Source organism: Solanum pennellii, chromosome 4, assembly GCF_001406875.1.
Source record: "Solanum pennellii chromosome 4, SPENNV200".
In the NCBI taxonomy this organism is placed as follows: domain Eukaryota; kingdom Viridiplantae; phylum Streptophyta; class Magnoliopsida; order Solanales; family Solanaceae; genus Solanum; species Solanum pennellii.
In genome coordinates this window covers 75,642,240-75,668,671 of record NC_028640.1, presented here as the reverse complement: position 1 = coordinate 75,668,671, position 26,432 = coordinate 75,642,240, and the positions used below count along the sequence as shown (strand labels likewise).

General features: G+C 31.5%; 3 protein-coding genes across 3 annotated transcripts; 1 reads left to right on the top strand and 2 right to left on the bottom strand.

Moving 5' to 3' along the window:
- Positions 1 to 787: 787 nt before the first annotated feature.
- LOC107016291 (floral homeotic protein PMADS 1) lies at positions 788 to 4,331 on the bottom strand. The gene is made up of 7 exons (XM_015216785.2): positions 3,886 to 4,331; positions 3,734 to 3,800; positions 3,189 to 3,250; positions 2,966 to 3,065; positions 2,185 to 2,226; positions 1,997 to 2,041; positions 788 to 1,238 (listed from the first exon to the last, which is right to left on the bottom strand). Exons 1-7 carry the CDS (start codon positions 4,071 to 4,073, stop codon positions 1,056 to 1,058), a joined length of 687 nt encoding a protein of 228 aa, XP_015072271.1. The 5' UTR covers positions 4,074 to 4,331; the 3' UTR covers positions 788 to 1,055.
- A 4,500-nt stretch (positions 4,332 to 8,831) lies between these two features.
- LOC107017451 (S-type anion channel SLAH4-like) lies at positions 8,832 to 11,285 on the bottom strand. Its single transcript, XM_015217676.2, has 2 exons — positions 10,293 to 11,285; positions 8,832 to 9,334 (listed from the first exon to the last, which is right to left on the bottom strand). The coding sequence occupies exons 1-2, from the start codon at positions 11,205 to 11,207 to the stop codon at positions 9,053 to 9,055; spliced, it is 1,197 nt and encodes a 398-aa protein (XP_015073162.2). The 5' UTR covers positions 11,208 to 11,285; the 3' UTR covers positions 8,832 to 9,052.
- A 2,519-nt stretch (positions 11,286 to 13,804) lies between these two features.
- On the top strand, positions 13,805 to 19,387 carry LOC107017620 (coatomer subunit alpha-1). Its single transcript, XM_015217802.2, has 3 exons — positions 13,805 to 14,273; positions 15,077 to 15,571; positions 16,175 to 19,387. Exons 1-3 carry the CDS (start codon positions 14,066 to 14,068, stop codon positions 19,126 to 19,128), a joined length of 3,657 nt encoding a protein of 1,218 aa, XP_015073288.1. The 5' UTR covers positions 13,805 to 14,065; the 3' UTR covers positions 19,129 to 19,387.
- Positions 19,388 to 26,432: the final 7,045 nt, after the last annotated feature.

Sequence of the window (26,432 nt, the reverse complement as noted above, 5' to 3'; positions counted from 1 at the left end):
GTTAGCAACTTATTTAAATTTTTATCAATACTAAAGAATATCCACTTACCATGAGCAAAAAAAAAATGAAGCTTCCTTGCTCTAATATTGTTGATAAAACTAAACAATATTGTGACTGAAATTTGGTAGTACCTATATGAACATAAACTACAACAAATAAGCAATATATTTTGAGTTTTAATTAAGCTTCCAATAACAAAAAAAATAATATCTATCTATTTAGATTTTCACTACGTGTTCATTTCAAAAATATATAAAATGCAAGTGGAGAAACTTTGAAAGGGAGCCTTGAACAACAGCAGCCCAAAAAAAAACATTTATTACTTCTATGTTGGCTATATAAATTTTTATTGTTTATGTTGCATGTAATTAAGTTCATATTCATTTATTGTTATCTAAGACGAAATTTTAAAAAGGTGCAAAATTTTCTTACATTTTCTATAAGAATATAAAAATATATTATATATAATTCAATCTAAGCGAAGGTTAGGTACGAATTCGATCAAATTAAGTCAATAATTTTAGTAAGGTTAGGTACGAATTCGATTGAATTAAGTCAATAATTTTAGTGAAAACTATGATCTTATGATACATCATACATGTGTAATAATAATAATAACTAAGGACTAATTTCATTTTATACAAAACTTTGAACCATATATATACAAGACATAATGTAGACATTGTATCATGACAAACATACCAACATGAAGGGGAAAAAACATTAATTTCAACTAATAAATATTGCTGATATAATATTCATTTGACGAAACTAAAAGTTAAAACATTTCCATACTTCCACATGATCTTTATATATATAAGATAGTACTAAAACATTACATTAAACATTAGAAGATACACAACACTTCAATCCAAAAACAATAGAGTTTTGACATCCTTATAGTTTTTCTTTTTTTAGGTTTTAACACACTGAATTAAGCAAAAGTAGGAGAATAGTCTAAAGAGTCAGTACTCTCATGCATGTCTAGTGAACAAACATTGCATGTGATTATTTAGAAAATATGACAATATTACAATAAGGTGAAAATTACTACTCAACCTAGAGCAAAAGTAGTAATATCAGAGCCACCTCCACTGTGAAGATGATTATGATAATTGTTGTTTGGTTGAAGGCGTAAGTCTAATATACGAGGCCCTCCAGTTGGAAATCCAAGCACGGAATTGTAGTCTCCATCATGCTCAACTAATCCACCATATGGATCCTCTTGTCTTGCATCCTACGCCAGTCAAATTCAATCATCAATATCATGTATTGTTGGGGCAGAGAAAGAAGGAAGGAAAGGGGATTTTAATGAATATTTTTTGTCGATTAATCATATAGTATATCTAAGGTTAAAAGTCTTTTAGGTATGTGTAACAGAGGTTAAATTTTTCCTTTGTGAAAATCTTTCATTTGCCATATGTATCTTGCACAAATGAGTTGAGAATAGTTGATCATGTATTGAATTTTTTTAAAACTCAGAGGTATCAAAATTTTAAGGTCGGAGATGAATATGTTTACCATCCGTAAAACTCCATGTTGTCCTACTAATGTTATTATAAAATTCACTATACAAGCATAAACACTTGATTTTGCACCAAGTAAATCAGATGCCTTATGGTAGAATCTCATGTGTTAGTAATTATGTGGATAGATCACAAAACATTGGGAAGAATACTATTCCCAACTATATCATCTACTTAATTCTATCTTGCTCGAACTTTTAAAAAAGTTGACAGGTATGTCCCAGATCCTCCTCAAATAGTGCATTTTTTTAGAATCAAAAACGGGTGCAGTAGCATTTGAATAGTCCGAGCAAAATAACAGTTCTTTCTAGATTTAGAGAACAATATAAATCCTAGACAAATGCTTTTGCTTCTAACTACTACTCCTATCAAGCAATATTGCAAAATAGGGTTGTGGATGATTGTAAAAACAAACTTAATTTCTATGCTATGCAAAAAAAAAAAGGTATTAACAAGCTTAAGCACTTACAAATTCAAGTAGGAGATTTCTATTTATTTCTTCCACATTCCTAACCTGCAATCAACCAAAATATGAATTTGTCTTTTTTTTTTAGTATTCAAGTGTGTGATTATCCCATCTAAAAGCTTAACTTAAAGAGAGAACACACTTTTTATTAGTTAATTATATTTTCAACATATTGAAATATGACGTCTTACCTTTTTCCTGTAAGTTTCAATCTGATTGCCAATCACCTTAAACTGTTCTTTCACAAATAAAATAAAGTTAGGCATTACTTACATAAAGAAAATGACCAACTTTATGGAAGGCAAGCAAATAAAAAATGAACACATTTGATTACTCTTTTCTATATATTTAGTTTTTAACTAAAAAGAGGTAGTTATATTAATAACTAATATGCATCATTACAAAATACTCATGAATCTACATGATAAATGGATAGTAATAAGTAATATGCATCACAACTAATGATGAAGAATCCAATCTCTAGATCTGTATCCATTCGATCGGCCTTTAGATGTATTAGCTCAAGTTCTTGAATAATAGGTGTTTACTAATGAGAAGCTGAGTTTCTAAAATAATTATTAAGTTTCACTTCTGAATTTAGATTGAATTTAGTATATCTTAAAATATTGAATAGTTTGACTCTCCAAAAAACGTCCTAACAAAGTATTTTGAGAGCTCGTTCACATCATCATTTTAGATCATATTGTATCTCTATACTTTCTTTTTTAGTTATTTTAATTAAGATTCAAGTAAAATTCGTCTTTATGAGCTTGTTCACATCATCATTCTCATGTTCGTCTAAATGAAAAAAATTGTCGAGGGTCATTTGAAGGAAAAACATCTTTACCCATAAAGGTAAGAATAAGACTGCAACATATTAATTACCTTCTTAGATTTCACTTGACAACTATAAAGTGATTCGATTACGATTATTTCAATTTTAGAAATTTTAGTCTAATAATTGGAATTAACCTTTCTTTCACGAATAAGCTTCAGAGAATTGTCCACATTTTCCATGAGTTCTTCCAACTGTTCATAGTTCAGATCATTTAGGCTTTCTCCCATCCTCTGTCTGTCCATAAATTATAATATCAATAAATAACAAAATAAAATAAAATTATAATTTTATTTTATTTTATTTAGATTTTTTATCAATAAATTAAAAAGTCATAGATTCTTGTTAAAGATCTAGTACCTGATCTCTTTTCGTAGATTCCTATTAACATCCTTTAGCTTCCTTAGCTGCTCTTGCATTTTCTGCTCATTTTTAACAAATAATAAATCTAAAAATACCTCAAATATATATGTAACCAAGAAAATAAAACAATCTTTCTAATAATTAAACTTTTAAATGAGACGTACATACAGTTCAACATGATATCAAAAAAATAGTTTAGATGATCAATTGAACACTCAAAATTATATAGAAAATAATGTAATATGTACATCTTAAAAATTATTTTTCATAGATCTATATAAAATCTTGTCAAAACATGGGGATCGATCGAGATCTTGGATAATTCATATCTCAGCCGTTATTTCAAGAATCTTTACATAAAAAAGAATCAAATCTAACCGTAAAGGACATGTTGAAAATATAACCAAGTAAATAGAAAGTGTGATCGATTCCAAAAACAAATATAAAAAGCACTTTTTAAGATGAATTTGTTACACAATTTAACCAAAAAAAAAGGGGGAAAGTTAAAGATCTTAGAAGGGAGAAATCAAAGAAATTAAAACCTCATAGTGAGTAGTCCAAATATCAACTCCAATAGTCTTCTGGTACAGATCGAACAATTGTTTGGTCCTAACAAAACATAAACAACATCAAAATAATTAAAACAAACACAAAAATTTTGAAAATAATAATAAAATAAAGTTTGTTTTCTTACGTGATAGAGGGACTTATAAACTCATGAAGTTTTCCAGTACTAGAAATCATTACAATTGAAACTTTAGCATCACAAAGAACAGTAAGTTCATTAGCCTTCTTGAATAGCCCATTTCTTCTCTTTGAATAAGTCACTTGTCTATTTGTTTGGTTTTCTATTTTCTTGATCTGGATCTTACCACGAGCCATAACTTTTTTTTTTTTTTTTTTGAGATCTTAAATACTCAAACCCTAGAAGGTCAAGTTAACTTTTTATTGTGCAATTTTTTTTTAATTTTTTTTTTTTTGTTATTTTGATTTGTGATAAGATATTGGAGGAGGAGAAGAGTCTTAGAAAGATGGAGTTACTAAAAATGGAAAGGGATGCCAAAACAATGAAAGGTGATTGCAGAATTTGATAAAAGTAATTTAAGAATCAATCAATTGTCACTTGTTGTAGTTGTCCCTACCATCACAACGTCTCAGTTATCAGTCACTTGTCACCCAACAGCATTTATATTCGAGAGAAGTACTGATAACACCTCTGATCGTGAGTTATTAATTTTCTTTTTAAATTATTGACAATTACGAAAATATTGTTAAAAAGGCCCATTTACACTTTATTAAAAAGGATTAGGAGTTAGAAGAACGATTATGAAAATTATGTCGAAGCTTTGATTTTCTTATATTTCTCATCTCCTTTCTACAGACTTGTATCTCATCACTTTCTAGTTACTTCTTTCTTTGTTAATCTCTTATTAATTAGTGGTGTCATCACTTTATTGTGTGCATTCTATGTTGTAATTTGTATTCAATGATTAATATATATATAACAATGCTTCTGTTGGAATCAAGTTTGTTTTAAATACTCTCTATTTAACTAATTCAATTTAAATATACATTTGATTTGTCACATGGCATAGTAAGTAGTCTTAATACTTTGGTAAAAGTGTATCTCTTAATAGAAAGTCCAGAAAGTGTTGAAACACTCATTAACTTGACGAGAATTAGGGATGTATTTCAACCATGTGGCAAAAGATCATAGATGTATTCAAGTTTAGTTAATCAAGATGGAGATTTTTAAAGGCTATCTATAATTCGTGACAAAACTCATAATAATCTATGTCAAGTTGAAAGATGTTTTTAGTACTTCCCTTTATATTTTTAATCAAAGGTGAGTTAAAATGTATGATTATCCTATTTTAAAACTTAATTAAAACATGCTAAGAGGAATTGTTATAATTTATTTTCTATGTGAATTATTATATCGATAAATAAGTCTCGTCATATATAGATCTAATGCTAGTTTAAGAGGTGAAAATTGTTTAAGTCATATTAAAGAGACTACACATTCTTTAAAGGACAGACCGATGTGGGACTCTTTCACATTGTGGGTCCCTTTTTTACCTAAAGAAGTGAACCAACTTCTTGCCATTACACTAAGCTAGACTTAAGTATCTTTTACACCAATTTTTGCAAATGAAAGATTTGTTCAATAAATTTTGCTTAAGATTCTGTATAGCTAGTATATATAATTAGTAGAGCATTACATGAAGGAAATGCAAATGAAGGACCATTGTGTTAAACAAGTGATTGCGGTCTCTTCTTTTATATATATGTATTAAGTTATACCAACAGATAATATGGCATATGCTCTAAGTTTAGGGCAACTACCTACTCTAAAACTACTTTTGATTTATGCGAATATTATTTGATGCTTTCATCTATTTTGTGATCCTCAAATCTATCGATTCAATCCTATACATCAATAATATATTCAGCATAATCTCATAATGGAGTTCGAAGAGGCCTAAAGGGTGTGGTTCATATCGAACTTTTTTGTTAGCTAATTTACTTTTTTATATGTATGAGCGTTTAGTCTGTATATAGATAGTCATCTCCCAACCCTCATTTTGAAAGAATAAAAGTTTTATCCTTTTTGTTGTATGTTGAGGTAAGGTCAAGCCCCTCTCAATTACTTATTTTATTTTATTTTAAAAATAATTACAGATAGGGCAAATCGATGTGCATGTATTTCATGAAAAGGGATACTTGAGCGGAGTTACAATATTAGGTACAAGTTTTAGATCAAACGAATCCAATGACTTTTGCTTAATTAGACCTTTCAATTGGTAATTCAATAAACAAAACGAGCTACAATAAATTCAATAGTCAACTTAAATGGTATTAGGTACAAGTTTGATTAGACAAATTCAATAGCTTTACCTTAGACTTTTAAATTAGTAATTCAGTAACTAAAACAAATTGAACTAATTCAACAGTAAATTCAGAACTCACAAACTACAAAATATTGCTCAATAGAGTTATCTCGAACTAATACTAAATATAGACATTGAGAAAACTAATCCTAGAATAGAATTATTCGAATGACAAACAAATTACTATATACATATATAGACATTTCATAAAACTAACCAGAATATAAGTAATTTGGCAAAATGTCAGGACTATGAATGCATTGCAATAACGAGTATATATCTAAAAGGGACAAACAAAGAACCAATGGTTTAACATTAAACCCTAAAAAGTGATACTTAACTTTAGCCTACGAAAAAAAAAAAGAATACTAAAAGCCTACAACTTTGTGATTACTTGCACGGCTATATGACAAGGAATCTTGAAATATTAACGTTGTTCATCCTCGTTACTCCTTTCATGTATGGGTCATTCGCACAAATATCGATGGTCTTTAATTTTTATCTTTTAAATTTGATGGTATTTTGTTTATCTTTTCATATATTAAGCAACAAATAATATGTAGCTAAAGATTTCTTTGACGTCGAAATAACAAAAAAAAAATTGATTTCTATGAGCTTATATTTTCGTACCATACTTACTATAGTCTATAACCACACAAGTTATGTTGCATAGCTTATGTTGATCAAAGCATAATTCATTCGGTTCAAAAACCAGATTAGTTCTTACAAAATTAAATGTTACGTAAAAGTTCAGTTTCAGAATGCACAAGTTATATGGTAAAAGGCATAGTTTGATCTACAAAATTTATTTCGTGTGAGACAAAAGTTCTCTTAACTTATTTAAAATCTAATGCATGAATTAGATTATACACGACTTATGTCATACTACTTAATTTCTACGAAACTTATGTTAGACAAGACAAAAAAAAATTTAACTTATTATTTGTAATATATTGTTGACATTATTGTGGGCTAGAGACGATTCGGTGGGCTTCCTCACTTAATACAAACTGGACTAGAAAAGCCCATCATTAGTTGAGCCCATCATTGGAAGGAATAATTACATAAATTAATACATTTTAAAAAATAATTACTGATTTTAGCGATACTTTTTGTTTATTACCATTTATAGCAATACTGTTATAAATCTATAATATGTATTAAAAGTGAATTATTTATGCAATATTTTTGAATTATAATTGTTTTTGAAATATATTGTGTTTGTTTGGTAAAAAATGGTCACATTGTATTATAAGTGTATTAAAATGTGTGATAAATGTATTATCCATCATTAAAACTTGTATTATATGTGAATAATAAATTGTTCTTTGTAATATGTATTAAAATTGTATTATAAATGAATTAAAAGCGATCAAGTGAAAAAAAAATATTATTGTTATAAATTGTAAATATTTTATTATTATAGCACATTTATGTATAAGATAATATATTTTTAGAAGATTTTTATATAAATATATGATCCCATTAATATCATAAATTAATAATTCTTTAAAAGTACAAGTATATCTGAAGACAAATTAGTGAAATATGATTATATTGTATTATTTTTTTTAAATTAAATATATTTGAAGTTCATCTCTAACTTTTCTTATTACATTCACGAGCTCGGGTGTTGTCTTTTCGAACTGCATCATGAAATTGTGAAGAGTTCTAAATGAGATAAGTGTTTTCTTACGCGTCACTGGTTCCAAAGGTATAATATTATCTTCAACTGCGTTAACAACATTGTTTTTTCCGATGGTATCCATAATTTTTTCTAAGCTCTGGACCTCTGAATATGTATCACTTTCACCTGGATAATTCAAACAGGTAGTACATAATTGATAGCATCCAAACATTGATCTTAATTTGCTAGATTAGTTTGTCAACTTCATAGCCTTCTAATTTCAACAGTAAAATCTACTTGATAATACATCTTGAAAGCTCTTATTATCACAGTATCACAAGGTTGAAATTAGTAAGATTCAACGATTTTGATGTATTCGTTGTACTTTATGTATAATATTTTTTTTATGTGAAATCAATAAGTATGATATATAAATTAATAAGATACAATTATTTTGATATAATCAATATTAACCTTCATCAAATCTCAAATCATTCTTTAAATTAATAAATATTAATTTATCGATTATATAATATCTCTATAAAATAATAAAATTTCATGGTCCCGCCAATATTAATTTATAGAGATTTTACTGTATAAGATATTAACGATGGGAGAAACTTCACTTGTCATTATCATATAGTTTTTATATTTGCCAATTGATGATTACGATCAATTCACAACTAGAAAATAAATAATCAGTGACGGAAACAATATTTTATAGTTAAAGAATAAAAATTTCATATCAATCTCGTTTAGCTATTAAGTAGCAACGAATTTAAAGAAAATTCGATTATCGTAAAAATTATCGAAAGTTATATATTTATTCTGATCTTCCCATATCTGATGAAGATCATAAATGTGTACTACGTACTTATAGTGTATATATATATAGTTCATCAAACTTAGGCATCTAATTAGCTGTCTATATATAACAAAAATGATTTGTCATTTATCTATAGACAAAAAGTTGGTCACTTAAACATGGGCATATTTGAAACGTCGTCATATATGAGAAAAAGAATATGATAAAACCCCCCAAAAAAAATTATATATATATATATATATATATAAAAAGTTCTACTTTATTAAATTCATATAAATTAAGTAATACAGATAGAACCCAAAGAGTATAGACTAGTTATGGCAAGTAGACGATATTTCCATACAAAAACATATATTAATTAATACTTTAGGAACGATAATGACTTGTTGCTACCAGCCCTAAGCTCTTAATTAATTACAATTACAATAATTAATTAATACATAGGGCAGACTCATGCGCTAGCTGGAGACTACTAAACTCAATCATAGTCGATAGCAAAAGAGAAAAAAGCAATTATTTAATATTCTGAATGCGTCTCTGATAAACACGAATGCTTGAGAGAAGGATCATCGTTACGTAAGAGGATTTTCGAGTAAAGAGCAGTGGAGAGCAATAAAGCAATGATGACCAAAACTGAGAGAGATGATAGAGTTAGCATTATGGTGTGTGGAACTTTTCCTTTAACCTCTTTTGCATATCTTGTAGATGCCAATGCTAATAGTGTTACTGGATATGAATATGCCCACCATGCCACATTGAATTTTCTCATTGATTTCTTGAAAAGACTTGGCCTGCATATCTAAAAAGTTCAAAAAAAAAACAACTATAATTAATCACGATCGTTCAAAAGCAAATTCAAGATTTCAGAACATCAACGTTATACCAATAAGTTAGTTTATAATATAAGTTTTCTATACATTATGTAACTTGAATTTTTTAACTCACATATTTACAAGATTTGAAACAGATTATTCAATTTGACTGAACTCTTACCCTTTACATTTGACTCTATTTATCTTCATCTTTATCACGCTCAAAATATCTCCCAAAAGAATATTTCACAAATATATTATATAAAAAAATGTAATTGCTGTAATTTTAATATTTTTGACTACCTAAAAAGATTTGATCAATCTTAGATTTTCTTGGGATAGTGGATCTAGTAGACTGACAAATGAGAGTCGTCTTGATCACGGCATGTACGGCTCGTACAAGAAAACATGAATAGTTTAAATAGCAAGCTAATATTTAATAACATTAATATTTTTAATATACAAAAAGACAAAAACAATGAAATTTAGAAACATAAATAACAAGTTGTGATCCTAAAAAGAAAACAATATTATAATTATATTCCTAATACAAACACATACGTAGACTTGAAGATAAAGTTGTTGTAAAGTCAATTTCATCTAATTGCACATGCAATGAAGTGGAAAATTCAACTTAGGATTGGAAAAAAAAAATAAAATAACAATAACAATAACATTAACAATAACAATAATAATAATAATACATAAATTAAAGCCGAAACTTTTGCGAGTCGAAGACTCCTTTAATCTTAGATTCAACTCATATACCCTATAAAGAATTTCATATTATTGATATAATATAACTTGTTATAGCAGATTATCTAATTTATAGTTCAAATAATAGATTTCAATATAATCTAACATGTTATATATATATATATGTATATAATAATATATTTTGAAATTTTTTATAGAAAAATAATTTTTTTTTAAATGTAATATTACCAGTGACGTAAAGAGAAACAACGAGAGATAGAAGAACATTTTTGAAGCCGTATCAAAGGTTCCGGTTATTGATGCCCAAGCCAAGCTAGCCATACTCGGAGCAGCCGAGAACAAGAAGAAAACGGGCCGTAGCATAGCCGGTAGCCGGTCACTTCCCGATAGCCGCTGATACAACGTAACAAAAAGGACCAAATAATGAACCATGCCAAGTGAAAACAAGCAAACGGAAACCTCTTGCCAGCCCATTTTAGCCGCGGCTCGAGCCCCGACTAAGTTCCCAATGACCGATAAATGGCTCGTAGGGTTAGCCACGGCTGTTAAGAACCTTTTCCCTTTAGTGAACCATTGTCCATAAATTTTCACATCTAAAATTAAAACCGGAACAGCAAAAACCCACCAAAGAGCTTTGTAAACAACGTGTTTTGGAGCTATAATGAAAGGGTAGGATTCGAGTAAAATAAGCCAAGAAATCCAAGGGGCAAAAAGGTAATTTACACCAACATGGTGTAGAAACTCCCTTTTGACTAAATTAAATCGAAAGACGCATTTCAAGAGGTAGAGTAAAGAAAGTAGAACTAAAATCAATAAAGCAAACGACCATAAGAAAATTAAAATAGGACGATAGATTATTTGAGGGACGCGATGTAAGAATTTTGTTTCGTTATTATTTGGATCGAGAAGTGTTTTCCATAACAAAGCTTCCCAACACAAAGATAGGCTTATTCTAAAATAGCCTGCATGAATCCTCGTTAGCATTGAAAATACTAAGAATTGTAGACTATGATTTTTTGATGAACTGAGAGAGGAATCATCGATAGTACTATCAATATCTGGTATAGTATTTTGATTTTCGGACTCATGAGTATTAGGTGTGACGATTATTTCATCTAATATTGGGGTGATTCTCATCGACATATTTGAAGGAATTAATGGAGTTTAATGTATCTCGTTAGAGATTAATATAGGAGAGAGATTGATAATAGGACAAATTAAGTAGGATTAAAGAAAGTGAAAATTGGGTTAGCTAGATGCTAATGGGGACAAATGAATTAATTAAAAAGAGTACCAAATCAAATTTTCCTTCTAATTAGCTGGACGTACATGCAGGCAGGTACAAACTAAGTTTATATTATTTGAATGGTAAGATTTCTGAGTTTGATATCTACACCAATGGTAAAATAATCATAGAAAATAAGAAATTAACGGGAAAAAAAATTGCAGCTAAACAACAAAATCTCAAACTATTTAGTGACATATTCATGATGATCTAATTTTTTTTACTATTAGCGCGAATTAGCTAGAAATTATCAACACATACAGTAGCTGGTTTCATATTTTCTAATAAGGTATATATTACATTGTATGAATATTGAATAGGATTAAAGTTATATATACTGATAGAGTAGTATACCTTAAATATAAAGTTATATGTGTAGAAAATAAATATTCCACTTTGTGGTTAATGAATATACATGTACATATCGTAAATGTGTGGTTTAATTAAAGGAAAAGTTATTGAAATACACGTCATATATTTCCCTTATTTTTAATATCCCCTTCTATTTCTAAAAACCTCTAAACTCCCTTATTTCTCTCCTAATGTATTTAATGTATCCGAACTACATATTAATGTATTCTAGTCAATATTTAATGTATCTGAGCTACCTATTATATATTCCGATTTATTTTATAATGTATCCGAGGCTACAGATTATGTATCCGATTTATGTTATAATGTATCCGAGATACTCTTTAATGTATTGGGAAGGTACAAATTTTAAGTGATTATTGTAGTTAGAAAAAAATTAGGAATAAAATGTAATTTAATCTTTACACTATGTGATTTATGTATATTATACATTCATTAAAGGAAAAATTGTATCATATTTATCATTTTTATACATTTGAATATTTATATGAACCAAAATATTACTACTATTTACATTGTTGAAAATGAAGTTTAGGACCCAAAAAAAAAGTCGGCCCATTGGACAAATATTTGGGTCCAATGCCTAACAGAACGAGAGGACGCAGCCCAAATATCAACTAGCCTTTTGTAACAAATTAAGTGACTCCCTATATTATTTATATTTTTAAAGTTTAAATTTATATAATAAAGTACAAAAAGTGTATATTTTACATTTGAAGGGGAAAAAAAATGTGAAATGATCTCACTTTTTGAATGGCCTGATTAAGCTCTATGATTTATTTTACTGAGAAGGGAAAGAAAAGTTGATTTTACGATATAATTTTTTTATTTAAGAAAGTCGAAAAATTAAAAAGTGAAAATTCAATATAATTGTCTAACCCCCGTTGGCCCTTTGATAAAAATGGTTCTTGTCATTCTAACTTAGGGTAGGCACGAGGTACTAATTTTACCAAATTGTTCATCTATTTATGACTTTATATTGTTCGGATCAGCTTTCTTATATCTTGGCTAAATTTATATAAACATATTAGGATAATATCACAAGTGAAATTTGAGAAAGAGGATGTGTACACATAGTCTTATTCTTATCATGTGAAGGTAGAAAAGTTATTTTTGTTAAATATTCGAATCAAGCAGAGCATATGAAAATAAGCATGGTAAGCAAATACGGTAGCGAAAAAATCATATTGAAAACAATGAAGAAAACAACCATTAGACGTCAAAAAATATAATAACCGAAACAAATAAACATAATGTAATATTTAAATAAAAGGATATGATAGTAAGACAATAATAATAACAATACTATCTAGGGCCATGTTCAGTGAGCTATGTTTTGTCTAATTACCTCTACTGAGGCTTCTCCGGTCTACCTTTCCTTACCTCTACTATAGTCTACAGCAAGCCTCACACTTCTTCTCACAGTGGATCCTGTGCATCTTTTCTTTATATTTTTAAATCATCTCAGTTTGCCTTACTCATCTTGTCCACGGAAACCACTCCAACCTTTGTGCTAGACAATTTCATTCCTGATCCTATCACACTTGGAATATTGACACACTCATTTAAACATCCTCATATTTGTTACTTTAATCTTTTGGACATGTAAATTATTAATCGGCTAACACTCTACCCTAATTAATATAGTTGAGCTAACCTCTACTTTATAATACCTTCTTCAAGATTTGGTGACACATTTTTATTATACAAAAATCTTCTCATTTCTTTAAATTATTAGTCCCAAATACTCAAAACTTCCTTTCTCAAAAATGAATTATGTTTCAATTTAATCAATTCAAACTCAATAATCACAATTAAAAAAAAAGACACATTCTCAATCATGATTAAATAATAATCATATATATTCTTTATTAATCAATTTGATGTAAATCGTCAAATTGTCTTGTAAATGCTAATCACCTAATCTTACACTCAAAATATTATAAAATGAAGTTAGTTTTCCCTTCTATAAACAAATAAAAAAGTAATTTAAATTAGCTATTTTTTCTCTCAAGTAAAAATGGATCTTACAGCTGGGACCCGTAGATCCACCAGCAAATTCACATTAATTTCAAGTTCTATTTCTCTTTACTAGACTATATTATTCTTCTGTCTATCAAACTTCCGATCCCCAATTTCTTTAACGCCACACTGAAAGAATACACACAAAGAGACAACTTCCCTTAACATACGCACTCTCCGTTCACCGATCTTCATTTCAAATGCAGTTTTCCGATCAGATCTGAGTTCAATTTGATCTCGAAATCCAGTTAGGGATTCATATACAGCAGTTGTTGTTTTTTTTTGAGCATTTGATTTTGTTGCGTTTGAGGAATTTTGAAAGATGTTGACGAAGTTTGAAACGAAGAGTAATCGAGTGAAAGGGCTCAGTTTTCATAGCAAAAGGCCATGGATCTTAGCTAGTCTTCATAGCGGTGTGATCCAGCTTTGGGATTACCGTATGGGAACTCTTATTGATCGATTTGATGAACATGATGGCCCTGTTCGTGGCGTTCATTTTCACAAGTCTCAGCCTCTTTTTGTATCAGGAGGTTTGATTTTCCTTTTTTTCCCTCTTCTTTTGAATTTGCTGTTGCAGTTGATTTCATGATTGAGTGGTAGACTGTGGATCTTCTGATATCATGTGTGATTTATGAAATCTAAATGCTACTTTTGCCGAATTAGTGAATTCCCGACGAGAATTTGTTTATGCGCTAGTTTGGTAGCTTTTTCCTTTTTAGTTTATTTGATCTATGCGATCAATGGCATAGGCTAGGGTATATCATTCACATTGTGTTTTGATATGCATTTGTTCTTGTATATTCTAGATCAGGTGGAATGCCTCATTGAATTGTAGAATATGTAATGTGATCTCATATTTAGTCTTATTCATCCTTGAATCTCTTTAGAAGAGGCATCATTAGTTCTTTTTTGACTGCAGGCTTGAGTGGTATTCTGTTTACTCATAAGGTATATAGTGTTTGATCAAATCCAATTATTTAGAGTAATTTATTTCATTTTGTTTGTATTTTTTCTGTTTCTAGAAGGACCGAATGATTCACGACACTGTCAAAATCTAGAAGAACTATGAACTACTATGTACACTCAAGGCTCAAATTCTTAAGCCGATTCTATATTGATGATTGATAAATTGTATGGATGTTATGTATAATGCTGCAAGTGCTGCTGCAGTAACAAATTTACCTATCATCACTAAGGCAAATAAATTAATTAAATAATAAAAACTAAAAGCATATGTTTTAACAGAATTGCAATCTATGCCTACTTGCATTATTGAAATTCTGTATTGGACTGTTCTTAGTATATTTAAACTCTTGTAACTTGTTTGCTGCAGGAGATGACTATAAGATAAAGGTCTGGAATTATAAGCTGCATCGGTGCTTGTTTACGCTGCTTGGACATCTTGATTATATTCGCACTGTCCAATTTCATCATGAGTATCCCTGGATTGTCAGTGCAAGTGATGATCAGACAATCAGGATATGGAACTGGCAGTCTCGCACTTGTATTTCTGTCTTGACTGGACACAACCATTACGTGATGTGTGCCCTATTTCATCCCAAAGAGGACTTGGTTGTCTCTGCATCTTTGGATCAAACTGTTCGGGTCTGGGATATTGGTGCTCTAAGGAAGAAAACTGTTTCTCCTGCTGATGACATCTTGCGCTTGAGCCAGATGAATACAGACTTCTTTGGTGGAGTAGATGCTGTTGTGAAGTATGTCTTGGAGGGTCATGATCGAGGAGTTAACTGGGCTTCATTTCACCCTACATTGCCCCTAATTGTGTCTGGCGCGGATGATCGCCAGGTGAAAATCTGGCGGATGAATGGTATGCTCTAAAATCTTGAATGTTTTTTCGCATGCCAGCCATAAATGTTTTCTTACATATCTGTTGAACCTTTAGCGCTAAATTCAGTTTGTGCTATTTGACTTATGTACTGTTATATATCATTTTAGCTATAATAAGAGCTTTTTGATCGTCCACTTGGCCAAAGAAATAGGATCTTTCAAATTTGTAGAACCTCTTGTAGTTAACTTAAAAAACTTGTCAGTTAAGAATTCCTTAATTCAGCTAAAACTGGCTGTACCTTGCTATGTCAGAGCTAGTGAGTGGTAGCAGTTTGCATTATCTCTAAAGCTTGGGGAAGCTAAATAGACTCATGCTGAACTGTAGTTTCTTGGTACCCATAAAGAAATGAATGTTCTTAATTGTGTTATGCTCAGAAAAATCATACAGGATGTAAACTCAAGCCTTTCTCTATTCATGGAGCAGAATGTTCTCCTTGAATTAAATTGATAGAAAACAGGTGCTTTTTCAGATTGGATTAGGCTGACTGGTGTTAGAAACTTGGATATTTTAATGCTATTGATGATCTTCTTAGGTTACTATGACGAGACTATACACTACTAATTGTGTTTTTGATATTCCTAGATACAAAGGCCTGGGAGGTGGACACATTGAGAGGCCATATGAACAATGTATCTTGTGTTTTGTTCCATTCAAGGCAAGATATTATTGTTTCCAATTCAGAGGATAAGAGCATTCGAGTGTGGGATGCTACAAAAAGGACTGGTCTCCAGACTTTCCGCAGGGAGCATGACAGATTTTGGATCCTTGCAGCTCATCCTGAGATGAATCTTCTAGCAGCTGGTCATGACAGTGGGATGATAGTGTTCAAGTTGGAGAGAGAACGCCCTGCTTTTTCTGTGAGCGGTGATTCTTTGTTTTATGTGAAGGATCGATTTCTCCGTGTGTACGAGTATTCAACTCAGAAGGAGAATCAGTTGATACCAATTAGAAGGCCTGGTTCAAATAGTCTGAACCAAGGTCCACGAACGCTTTCCTACAGTCCTACTGAGAATGCTATTTTGATCTGTTCGGACGTTGATGGGGGCTCCTATGAACTATACATTATACCTAAAGACACTTATGGTAGGGGTGATGCTGTTCAAGATGCCAAAAGGGGAACTGGAGGATCAGCAGTTTTTGTTGCTCGGAACAGGTTTGCAGTGCTTGAGAAAAGCACCAACCAAGTCCTGGTCAAGAATCTGAAGAATGAAATTGTTAAGAAAAGCCCTCTGCCTACTGCTACTGATGCAATATTCTATGCTGGCACAGGAAACTTACTGTGCAGGGCAGAGGACAGAGTTGTTATCTTTGATCTGCAGCAGAGAATTGTTCTTGGAGAGCTGCAGACTCCTTTCATCAGGTATGTCGTTTGGTCGTCCGACATGGAAAGTGTTGCTTTGCTTAGCAAGCATTCCATTGTAATAGCGGATAAGAAGCTTGTGCACCGTTGTACTCTTCACGAGACAATTCGTGTCAAGAGTGGTGCCTGGGATGATAACGGGGTCTTCATTTATACCACACTTACCCACATCAAGTACTGTCTTCCCAATGGCGATAGTGGAATCATCAAAACCTTAGATGTTCCAGTCTACATTTCTAAGATATATGGGAACACTATTTTTTGCTTGGATCGAGATGGGAAGAACCGTCCTATTATTATTGATTCAACTGAATATATTTTCAAGCTGGCCCTGCTTAGAAAGAGATATGACCAGGTTATGAGTATGATAAGAAACTCCGAGCTTTGTGGTCAAGCCATGATTGCCTATTTGCAGCAGAAGGGTTTTCCTGAGGTTGCTCTTCATTTTGTCAAGGATGAGCTTACTCGTTTCAACTTAGCACTTGAAAGTGGGAACATTGAGATAGCTCTTGAATCTGCTAAGAAGCTTGATGAGAAGGATCATTGGTATAGGCTTGGGGTGGAGGCCCTTCGACAGGGTAATGCAGGTATTGTTGAATATGCCTACCAGAAGACGAAGAACTTTGAGAGGCTCTCTTTCCTTTATCTAATAACAGGAAACCTGGATAAGTTGTCAAAAATGATGAAAATTGCTGAGGTAAAAAATGAAGTTATGGGTCAATTCCACGATGCCTTGTACCTTGGTAATGTTCGTGAGCGTGTCAAGATTTTGGAGGAGGCTGGTCATCTTCCCCTTGCATACATCACAGCGAATGTTCATGGGCTGAAGGATACTGCTGAGCGTCTTGCTGAAAAACTGGGTGATAATGTTCCTTCATTGCCAAAGGAGAAGAAAGCATCTCTCTTGCAGCCCCCAACTCCCATTTTGGGTGGGGGAGACTGGCCTCTACTGATGGTCACAAAAGGTATATTTGAAGGTGGTTTGGATGCTACAGTCAGGGGCGGACATGAGGAGTACGAAGAGGCTGCAGATGCTGATTGGGGTGAGTCACTGGATATTGGTGAGGTGGAAAATCTGCAGAATGGGGATATCAGTATGGTGCTGGATGATGAAGAAGGAAAAGAAGAAAATGATGAGGAAGGAGGATGGGATCTTGAGGATTTGGATCTGCCACCTGATACTGACACACCAAAGACTGCTTCCAATGCCCGCTCTTCTGTTTTTGTTACCCCAAACCCTGGCATGCCTGTCAGCCAGATTTGGGTCCAAAAATCATCTCTTGCTGCAGAACATGCAGCTGCTGGCAATTTCGATACTGCTATGCGTTTGCTGAGCCGACAACTAGGGATTAAGAACTTCTCTCCTTTAAAGCAATTGTTTGCTGATCTTCATATGGGAAGCCATACATATCTCCGTGCCTTCTCCTCGGCACCAGTTATCTCTCTGGCAATTGAGAGAGGTTGGAGTGAGTCAGCTAGTCCCAATGTGCGGGGTCCACCTGCCCTCATCTTCAATTTCAGTCAGCTCGAAGAAAAACTTAAAACTGCCTACAGAGCCACTACTTCTGGGAAATTTTCTGATGCTCTTAGATTATTCCTGAGCATTCTTCACACCATTCCTTTAATTGTGGTTGAGTCACGACGAGAGGTGGATGAGGTCAAGGAATTGATTGTCATAGTGAAGGAGTACGTTTTAGGTTTGCAGATGGAGGTTAAGAGGAAGGAATCAAAAGATAACCCCGTTCGTCAGCAGGAGTTGGCTGCCTACTTCACACACTGTAATCTGCAGCTTCCACACCTGAGGCTCGCATTACAGAATGCTATGTCTATCTGCTATAAGGCAAGCAATCTCAGCTCAGCAGCCAACTTTGCTAGGAGACTGTTGGAGACAAATCCAACCAATGAAAGCCAAGCGAAAACAGCCCGCCAGGTTCTTCAAGCAGCTGAGAAAAATATGAGAGATGCTACAGAGTTGAATTATGACTTCAGAAATCCGTTTGTGGTCTGTGGCGCAACATATGTCCCTATTTACAGAGGGCAGAAGGATGTCACTTGCCCTTATTGTACTACTCATTTTGTTCCGTCCCAGCAAGGACAGCTTTGTACTGTTTGTGATCTTGCAGTTGTAGGAGCAGATGCCTCTGGCTTGCTTTGCTCACCTTCACAGGTCAGATAATTTCAGTTTTTAAAATCAGCTCTTTTGGCCATTTCAGAAGCTTCCGGTTCAACATTAGAAGTTAGGGATGAGTATTATTGACAGGCCTGCTTTTGATTGGATTGTACCTGTGGTTTATATTTGTTTTGATTTTTGCAATAGTTTTATGAACCTAATTGTCCTTCTTTATAAGTTCTATGATTACAATTTTGATTGTAATAAAGTTTCATGTAAGATTTTGACTTGGACCAATTCTTTGAAGCGTGCTCACCTAGTATCACACACAAGTCTAAGTAGTAAAACCCGAGGATATAGAACTTCTGCATTGACTTTCGTAGTTTGACCTGAAAGGCTGATACTGAAACTCGAGATAAAAATATAAACCATGATACAGCATCAGGTATTGCAAAATTTCTTTCATTTCATTTGGTGAATCATTGCTAGTTCTGCTGATAGTATTGGACTTATGGTGATAGTTAGTAGTGCTGGTTAAGTTACAGTCCAGTAGATAGCAAGAAAATAATTCACATCTGTGTATTTATTAGTAAATATAAAGGATGGGCCAACACAGGCTATGCTTTGTGCCAACAGGTTCACTTTGAATGGAGTATGTCCTTATCTGGGTATAAACTCCTCATTCACCAACTGTGTTTTTTTTTTTGAATGAGCAACAAATTTTATTTAAATACTCAGATTATTTCTACTTCTGAAGATTAGCACAGCCTGGATGATGGTTTGAATTTTTTTTTTTTTAAAAGGACCTAATTGCACAAGCACTGTACTATATGTTGATAGAGAGACCACTAATTAATACTTGCTGTCACTCGCAAGTTTTTCCATTTTTCCAATTTCGTTTTCTTATTTAATGTTGACCAAATAATTCTTCATACTATAGTTTTTAATTTACTAAAGGTGTCACTTCTAAGTTTTTCCATATTTCCAATTTCGCTTTCTTATTTAATGTTTGACCAAATAATTTTTCATACTATAGTTGTTAATTAATTCTTCTGACCTACAATTTCACAAGCACCAGTACATATGTTTGATGAAGTACTTCCAAGTTGCTACTTATTATGAACTATTAAGTCGGTTATATATTGGAGCATTGTTTTTCTGTTTTCTTCACATCTCAATTTTAACATGATACTATGATAAGTTTTTTCCATTTATAATTTTATATATATAGTCTAATGTTTCTTGGGAGTCCATCAAAGGTTTTGTTTGAGATTTACTTGCCAGTAGAAATTGTTTAGAACGTCTAGAGCAAGGGTCATGGGTTAGTCGGTTCCCTAATCCCATGTGGAAGTCTTATCTCGGGTTCTAGGTCAAAGTTGGGTCAGTTTCTGAGTTGGGTCGGGTCTTGATTCGGGCCTAATTATTTTTTTTAGGCTATTACCTATGCAATAATGTAAAAGATGATTTTGTCTTCTCTCATGAAATACAAAGTTGCATCTAGCAGTAGGTTGTCAAATAACAAGAAGTAATTTATAATGAAAGATACTCAAAAATCAGAAATGATCAATGTATAGACAGTAAAAAAATGTGAACACATTCATATAAAGCACAACAAGATGTTTGGCTGTTTCTGGATAGTAACATGAATTTTTTGCTTTCCAAAAGACTATTTAACTTTCCCTATATATGTGAATGGTACTTCTCTTTTTTTTTGCAATTAATAACTCTATATAACCGACCTTCATAAAAAACCTAGCTAATTATAATTACCTACCTAGCTTTAGCTTCCATTAATATACCAACTTTGCTTAGGGTTGTCAAAAGTTGGTGTCCTGTCCTACCATGTGGCTAAGGCAAAGTACTAACACATTGCTTTACACTCTGGTTAATTAAAGATTAGTGTTAACTATGGAGTAATTTGTAGTATTAAAGATTACAATTAGATGAAAAGTGTGTATGATCACTTTACTATTCACCAAAGTTAATTTTAGTGCTCTTTTAGTGGATTAGAGTGCAATAATGCAACACAAAGTGGATAAAATCACTTACTAATCGTACAATTTGTCCAGATCCATAAGCAGTGACAATTAAAAATTCACTCTTATTATGATTCCATCAAAATTAACTTAAATCAAGCCATCTTATCTTATCATTGAGAAAAAAATTCACTCCTCTATTCGAATTTAAGGAAACGAGATATAGTGATGTGGAAATTTCACCGACAATAAACTATACAGTGTGATTGTTCCTCTTTGAATCAGAAAATAAATGTGAATCGACTTATAGACTAAATGAGCACTCCACATCTATCAAACTAATCTTTTGGATCGAACTCTTCTTTGACCAATAACATTGATATCAAATCTCTTCGAATCCAACATGGGTATGTGACTCATAGTGTTGATATGGACGGACCCAAGAGAGGTGTCAATCATGAGCAACGAGGTCATTGGTTCTTTAGAGAAAACGATTGTTATGTGTCAATTATCCCTTATAGAATAAACAGAGAAATCATGGTAGGATCAAATGCTTATTATCGTGTTAAGTCCACCAATCAAACGTCATGTTCGATCATGGCTTCACTAGCCACTCGGTCTCATGTGAGTTTTGCCATAGACAGGATGTTAACATTACCCGACATGATCATAAAAATGGTTTTCATTTTCTTTTGAGAAAATGGTCTAACCCCCCCCCCCTCTCAAATCTATACCCGAAATCTCAACTACACACTCCAACTTCACGGGTGTCCCATTACCCACCTAAATTATATTTTTATATATTTTGTACCCACCTAAGTGCTAACCTGTCATGGGAGGTGTTGTCACCGCCTCTAGGCGCGTTAGAAGCATAATTTGATGAAAAATTCCTCCTTCTGCAGCATTCATCTTCCACACTTTTAAATGACCATTACTTCTTCTCCCCCACCATTAATCCTTGTTTCTTTTGTGAAAAATTCACGTTTTCCTCACAAAATTAAGGTAGCGTTGTTAATGTTCATTTTTACTTCAAATCTTGAATTTAGGGTTTGTAATCTGCTCTAATTTCTTATTTAGGTCTCTAATTAGAATTTTGAATTTTCTCGAAATTCATCAAAAATGACAAATGAAAACTTGAATAGGCTTTGTATCGATGAATTAGACCCAATGCTCAATGCTTTAGTGAGATGCAAACACGAAATTTTACTAAATTTGTAAACTTTCTTGGTCGAAATTATATCCGGGAAGAAGATTTTGGTTTTGCCAATGCTATGGTATATGTGTTTTTTCGCTTGTATTCTTGCTACATTTCCTTTGTTCTGCTTTCAGTTAGGAGGAAAATGGGGGAAAAAACTAAAAAAGGGAGAAAAATAAGAAATGAGCGTTTCAAGGTGGGGGTTTCAGCGCGTGTAACCACGCAGGACAACTTATTTGGTTTATGCGTTGAGGTTATGACTTAGGTGGATAGAAAATAAAAATATATATAATGATTAGGTAAAGCACATGGATATATAGACTAGTGGAACCCTTGGACAAAGATAACATGGACCCACCATGTGATGACTAGGACGGCCCCCCCGCTTCCTCCTTGTTCGCCTTTACGATGTTTTAATCTAAGAAACTGAAGTTTTAAAGGTTCCGTACGATGGCGACTTGTGAAGGAACTTTCCTTATATTCATAACTATGAAACAAAAAACACACTAGATTGTTTTACCTAAAAACCCTATACATACATTAATGCACCCTTTGTTCTTTATTGCTACAATTACGGATCGTTCGGTAGTTGGATTAGAGGTTTGTGATGTCGTATGTAATTAATTTTATACACGTAAAAATATTCAGTACCACATTTGATATCTGATTAAGAGACAAAGTTATTTATGTATAAAATTAATATTATATTTTAATTTGTGATTTAGAGACTAACATAACTAATACATAGACTAATTATGACGAAATTTATTTGTTATTTTATGCGGATGATATAACTAATATCATCTCCATCCCAATGATATCATGTGGTAGAGTTGGAATGTCCAAAGTCAATCGAATGTTTCTTTGATCGAAGTTTGTTTATATTCGATTATTAATCATTTTGATCTATAATACTTTATACGTGGTCTCTAAATTTCATGAAAATATAAAGGTTCTATGTCTTTTGAATTTGACATTTCGACTATGCCACATAAATTTGAATAGAGAGTACATGAATAACTAATTATCTTTACATAAAGTTACACATAATATTCATAACAAATGTAAGGCATATCTATTTATGCTCATCTAAAGTTGAAGAGTATAATGTCACACATTTATATATTATATGTTGTTAACATCTAAATAACTCTACTATATTCGTGTCCACATATACATAAGCACTTACTCTTAATTTCTCACTTGTAATCATATACATGTGTACAAGCACTAAATTTCTCATGTCTAAACTAGTACTCTAGTAATAATAAGATGAGTACGTACATGTACTTAGTTTGAATGTGATAAAACTGTTTATTTCAGAGCCAGAATCTAGGTTAAATAGTTGTTTTTCTTCTTTCCTTTAGTTTTCATCGAAATGATTTTGCTGTCATAGCCAGAATCTTGTGTTTTAGGGTACGTGTTAAGAAGACATAATATATATATGGCCCAATGCCCATGATAAGAGTACATGTTGATTGCAAAGACCTAATCATCGATTTTCATTAAGAAAGTTTATAATATGGAAGAATAAATATACGAAATTTAATATCTATTCAGTATACTTACTAACACATAGCAAGATTAGGATCTAATTTAGTTTTACGTTAAGTGTTTCTTCATCGTTAATCAGAGGTTCTGAAATCGAGTCTCTCTATGTACGAAGTTGCCTTTGTTAGAAAACGTTTTATCCCTAATGTGGACTTTCCGATACGAATATGAATTTAGTGGAAACACAAATTTTGAAATCGGATGAAATTTTTTTATTTTTTTTAAAGAAAAACAACCCTAGCAAGAAATTAATGAACCCTCCAACTTGAAAGCCAATAATTTAAACTAAATAGCACGCTTTAATAATTTAAGCCAGTTAATTTTACATAAGTATTTAACGCCGAATTAAATGAGCTATAATACTATTCGATCATTATGGAGTTCTTGAATGTACCAATGAACAGAAAATTTAAGGTATGCTAAATACTTTTCGATTTTCTCATATTCATTACATTGATTAAATTTTTCAAAAATATTTTTTCGAAAAAATAAAAATTCTCTCAAAGTTCAGTGAAGAAAATAAATTTAACGAATGACATTCCTATAGCTTACATCTCCATCACGGCGGTGCCAATTCACTCGACCTAACCTTTTATAACTTATTTAAATTATGTATAAATATTTTTAGATTAATATCTTTTATTTACGTGACAAGTATATATTTTTACAAATCCAACTGTATAAAAAAAATATTTTCCTTCGTATCGAACAAGTGTAATTTGTGTTAAAAAGAAGTGTGTTAGGTGTTGCCGTGTTATCCATGATATATGAACAGGTAGTAGACATAACTTGAAGCAGTAGCCCAAATTAAATGCAAAAACTTCCTAGAATTAATTAATATTTACTGGGATATAAAGATTTAATTCAACTTCTGAAAACTGGATCTCAGTGGATTGCCAATGAGTAATTGCACCAAATAATTAAATTCATTTTGTGTCCTGACTTGACTAATATGAATTTTTGTTTTATAAAATATAGTCATAGTCCCAAGGAGAGAGTAAACACAGAGGATAATAGTATGTCTTTTCTGAAAAATATTGGGTAAACATCGAATCATATTATTTTATTATTGTTAAATTAATGATTAAAGTTGAAATATATATCAATTACCTGTAGTTTAACAAAAGGAATATAAGTTAAAAGTATATATGTTTTTATAAATTTATTGGATTAGTGTAAATATAAGTGTTCAAATGATACTTATCGATATTTACACTAAATATATATTGAAATATTGGAGGTTGGAAAACATGACTTGGGAGTTTTTTGAATTTTCATTGTTAAATTTTTTATTTTCATATGGAACTTCTTTTTTCAAATACTTTTTTGAAAATTTAACATTAGTTCCACTTTTTATTTTAAAATGTCAACCAACATAGTGTACCTTTTACTTTCTATTGGCATAGAACATCACCAACAGCAAATCGAACTGACTAATCACTTAAATCATCAAAACTTTAATCATGTTTAAATAAGACACGTTTAATTACGAAGGCGGAAGAAATAAGAACAACAATAAATCGAATGTAGAATCTGTTTGGATGGACTTATTTAAATTATCTAAAGTATTTTGTTAATGAAATAAACAAAATAGTAATTTTAACATACTTAAAAGTACTACAGTTATCTAAGTTATTATAATAAAAAAAATAATAAAAGTTAAAGATTTTAATTTATCTTCATTTATAAGTTATAAGTTTGTTGGTTATCGACATAAATAACTCGTGATCCATCTCTCCTTCAATGAGTTATGAGTCAAGCATATTTCATAGGCATTGACCAAATTTGTTTACCTTCTTTATTAGGTTTACAGGCTGATTACATAGTAACAGAAACGGAGCTAGATGGGAGTTAGTGGATTGACTAATTTTTACGTAGATTTTATATTTTTATTAACTTGTAAACTTCTAAACTCCTAACTTTAACCTCATTGATGCATAATAGGTGTAACCCAATCTATACAAAATATTAACTCGAAAGATAAAATTATATACATATATTTTTAAAATTTCATAAAAAATATATTCTAAACAAAATGATAATCTGATAATATTGAATTCTTTATTTTTGATAGACGTTCAACTAAATATTCAAATAAATATTATAAAAAGGGAAAAGGAATTAAAGAGTCAACTCCCCATAGAAGTATTGGATTAGTCTAAAAATATGAAGAAAAAAAGTATAGTCGGAGGCGCAGGGCTCGAGAAGAGTCACAGAATTATTGGGAATACCAAACACTAATAATTACCATTTCTAATTTATTCAAAATCTCTTTTTTTCTACGTACTTGTACTCATTTCAATTGAATTAATTCACTTGCCTCCTCCTTTGCTTTCAAGTGATTTCATGGGATACAATATGATAAAGAATACACGTATAAAAAAGCATAGGCTCAATTGACATGCCATAGTGAATAACCCCTCTAGAATTTATAGGTCGGGAAAAGAATAAATATATTTCTGAATTATCATAAACAGTATATAAATATCTTTCATCATATTTTTTAGATGTTGATATTTCTATCGTCTAAAACCTAGAAAATATATATTCGTTGACATATACACTGATCACAAAAGCTTGCAATATATCTTTATGCAAAATGACTTAAATCTGAGGCAGCGAAGGTGGCTTTGTAGACGTATGTACAT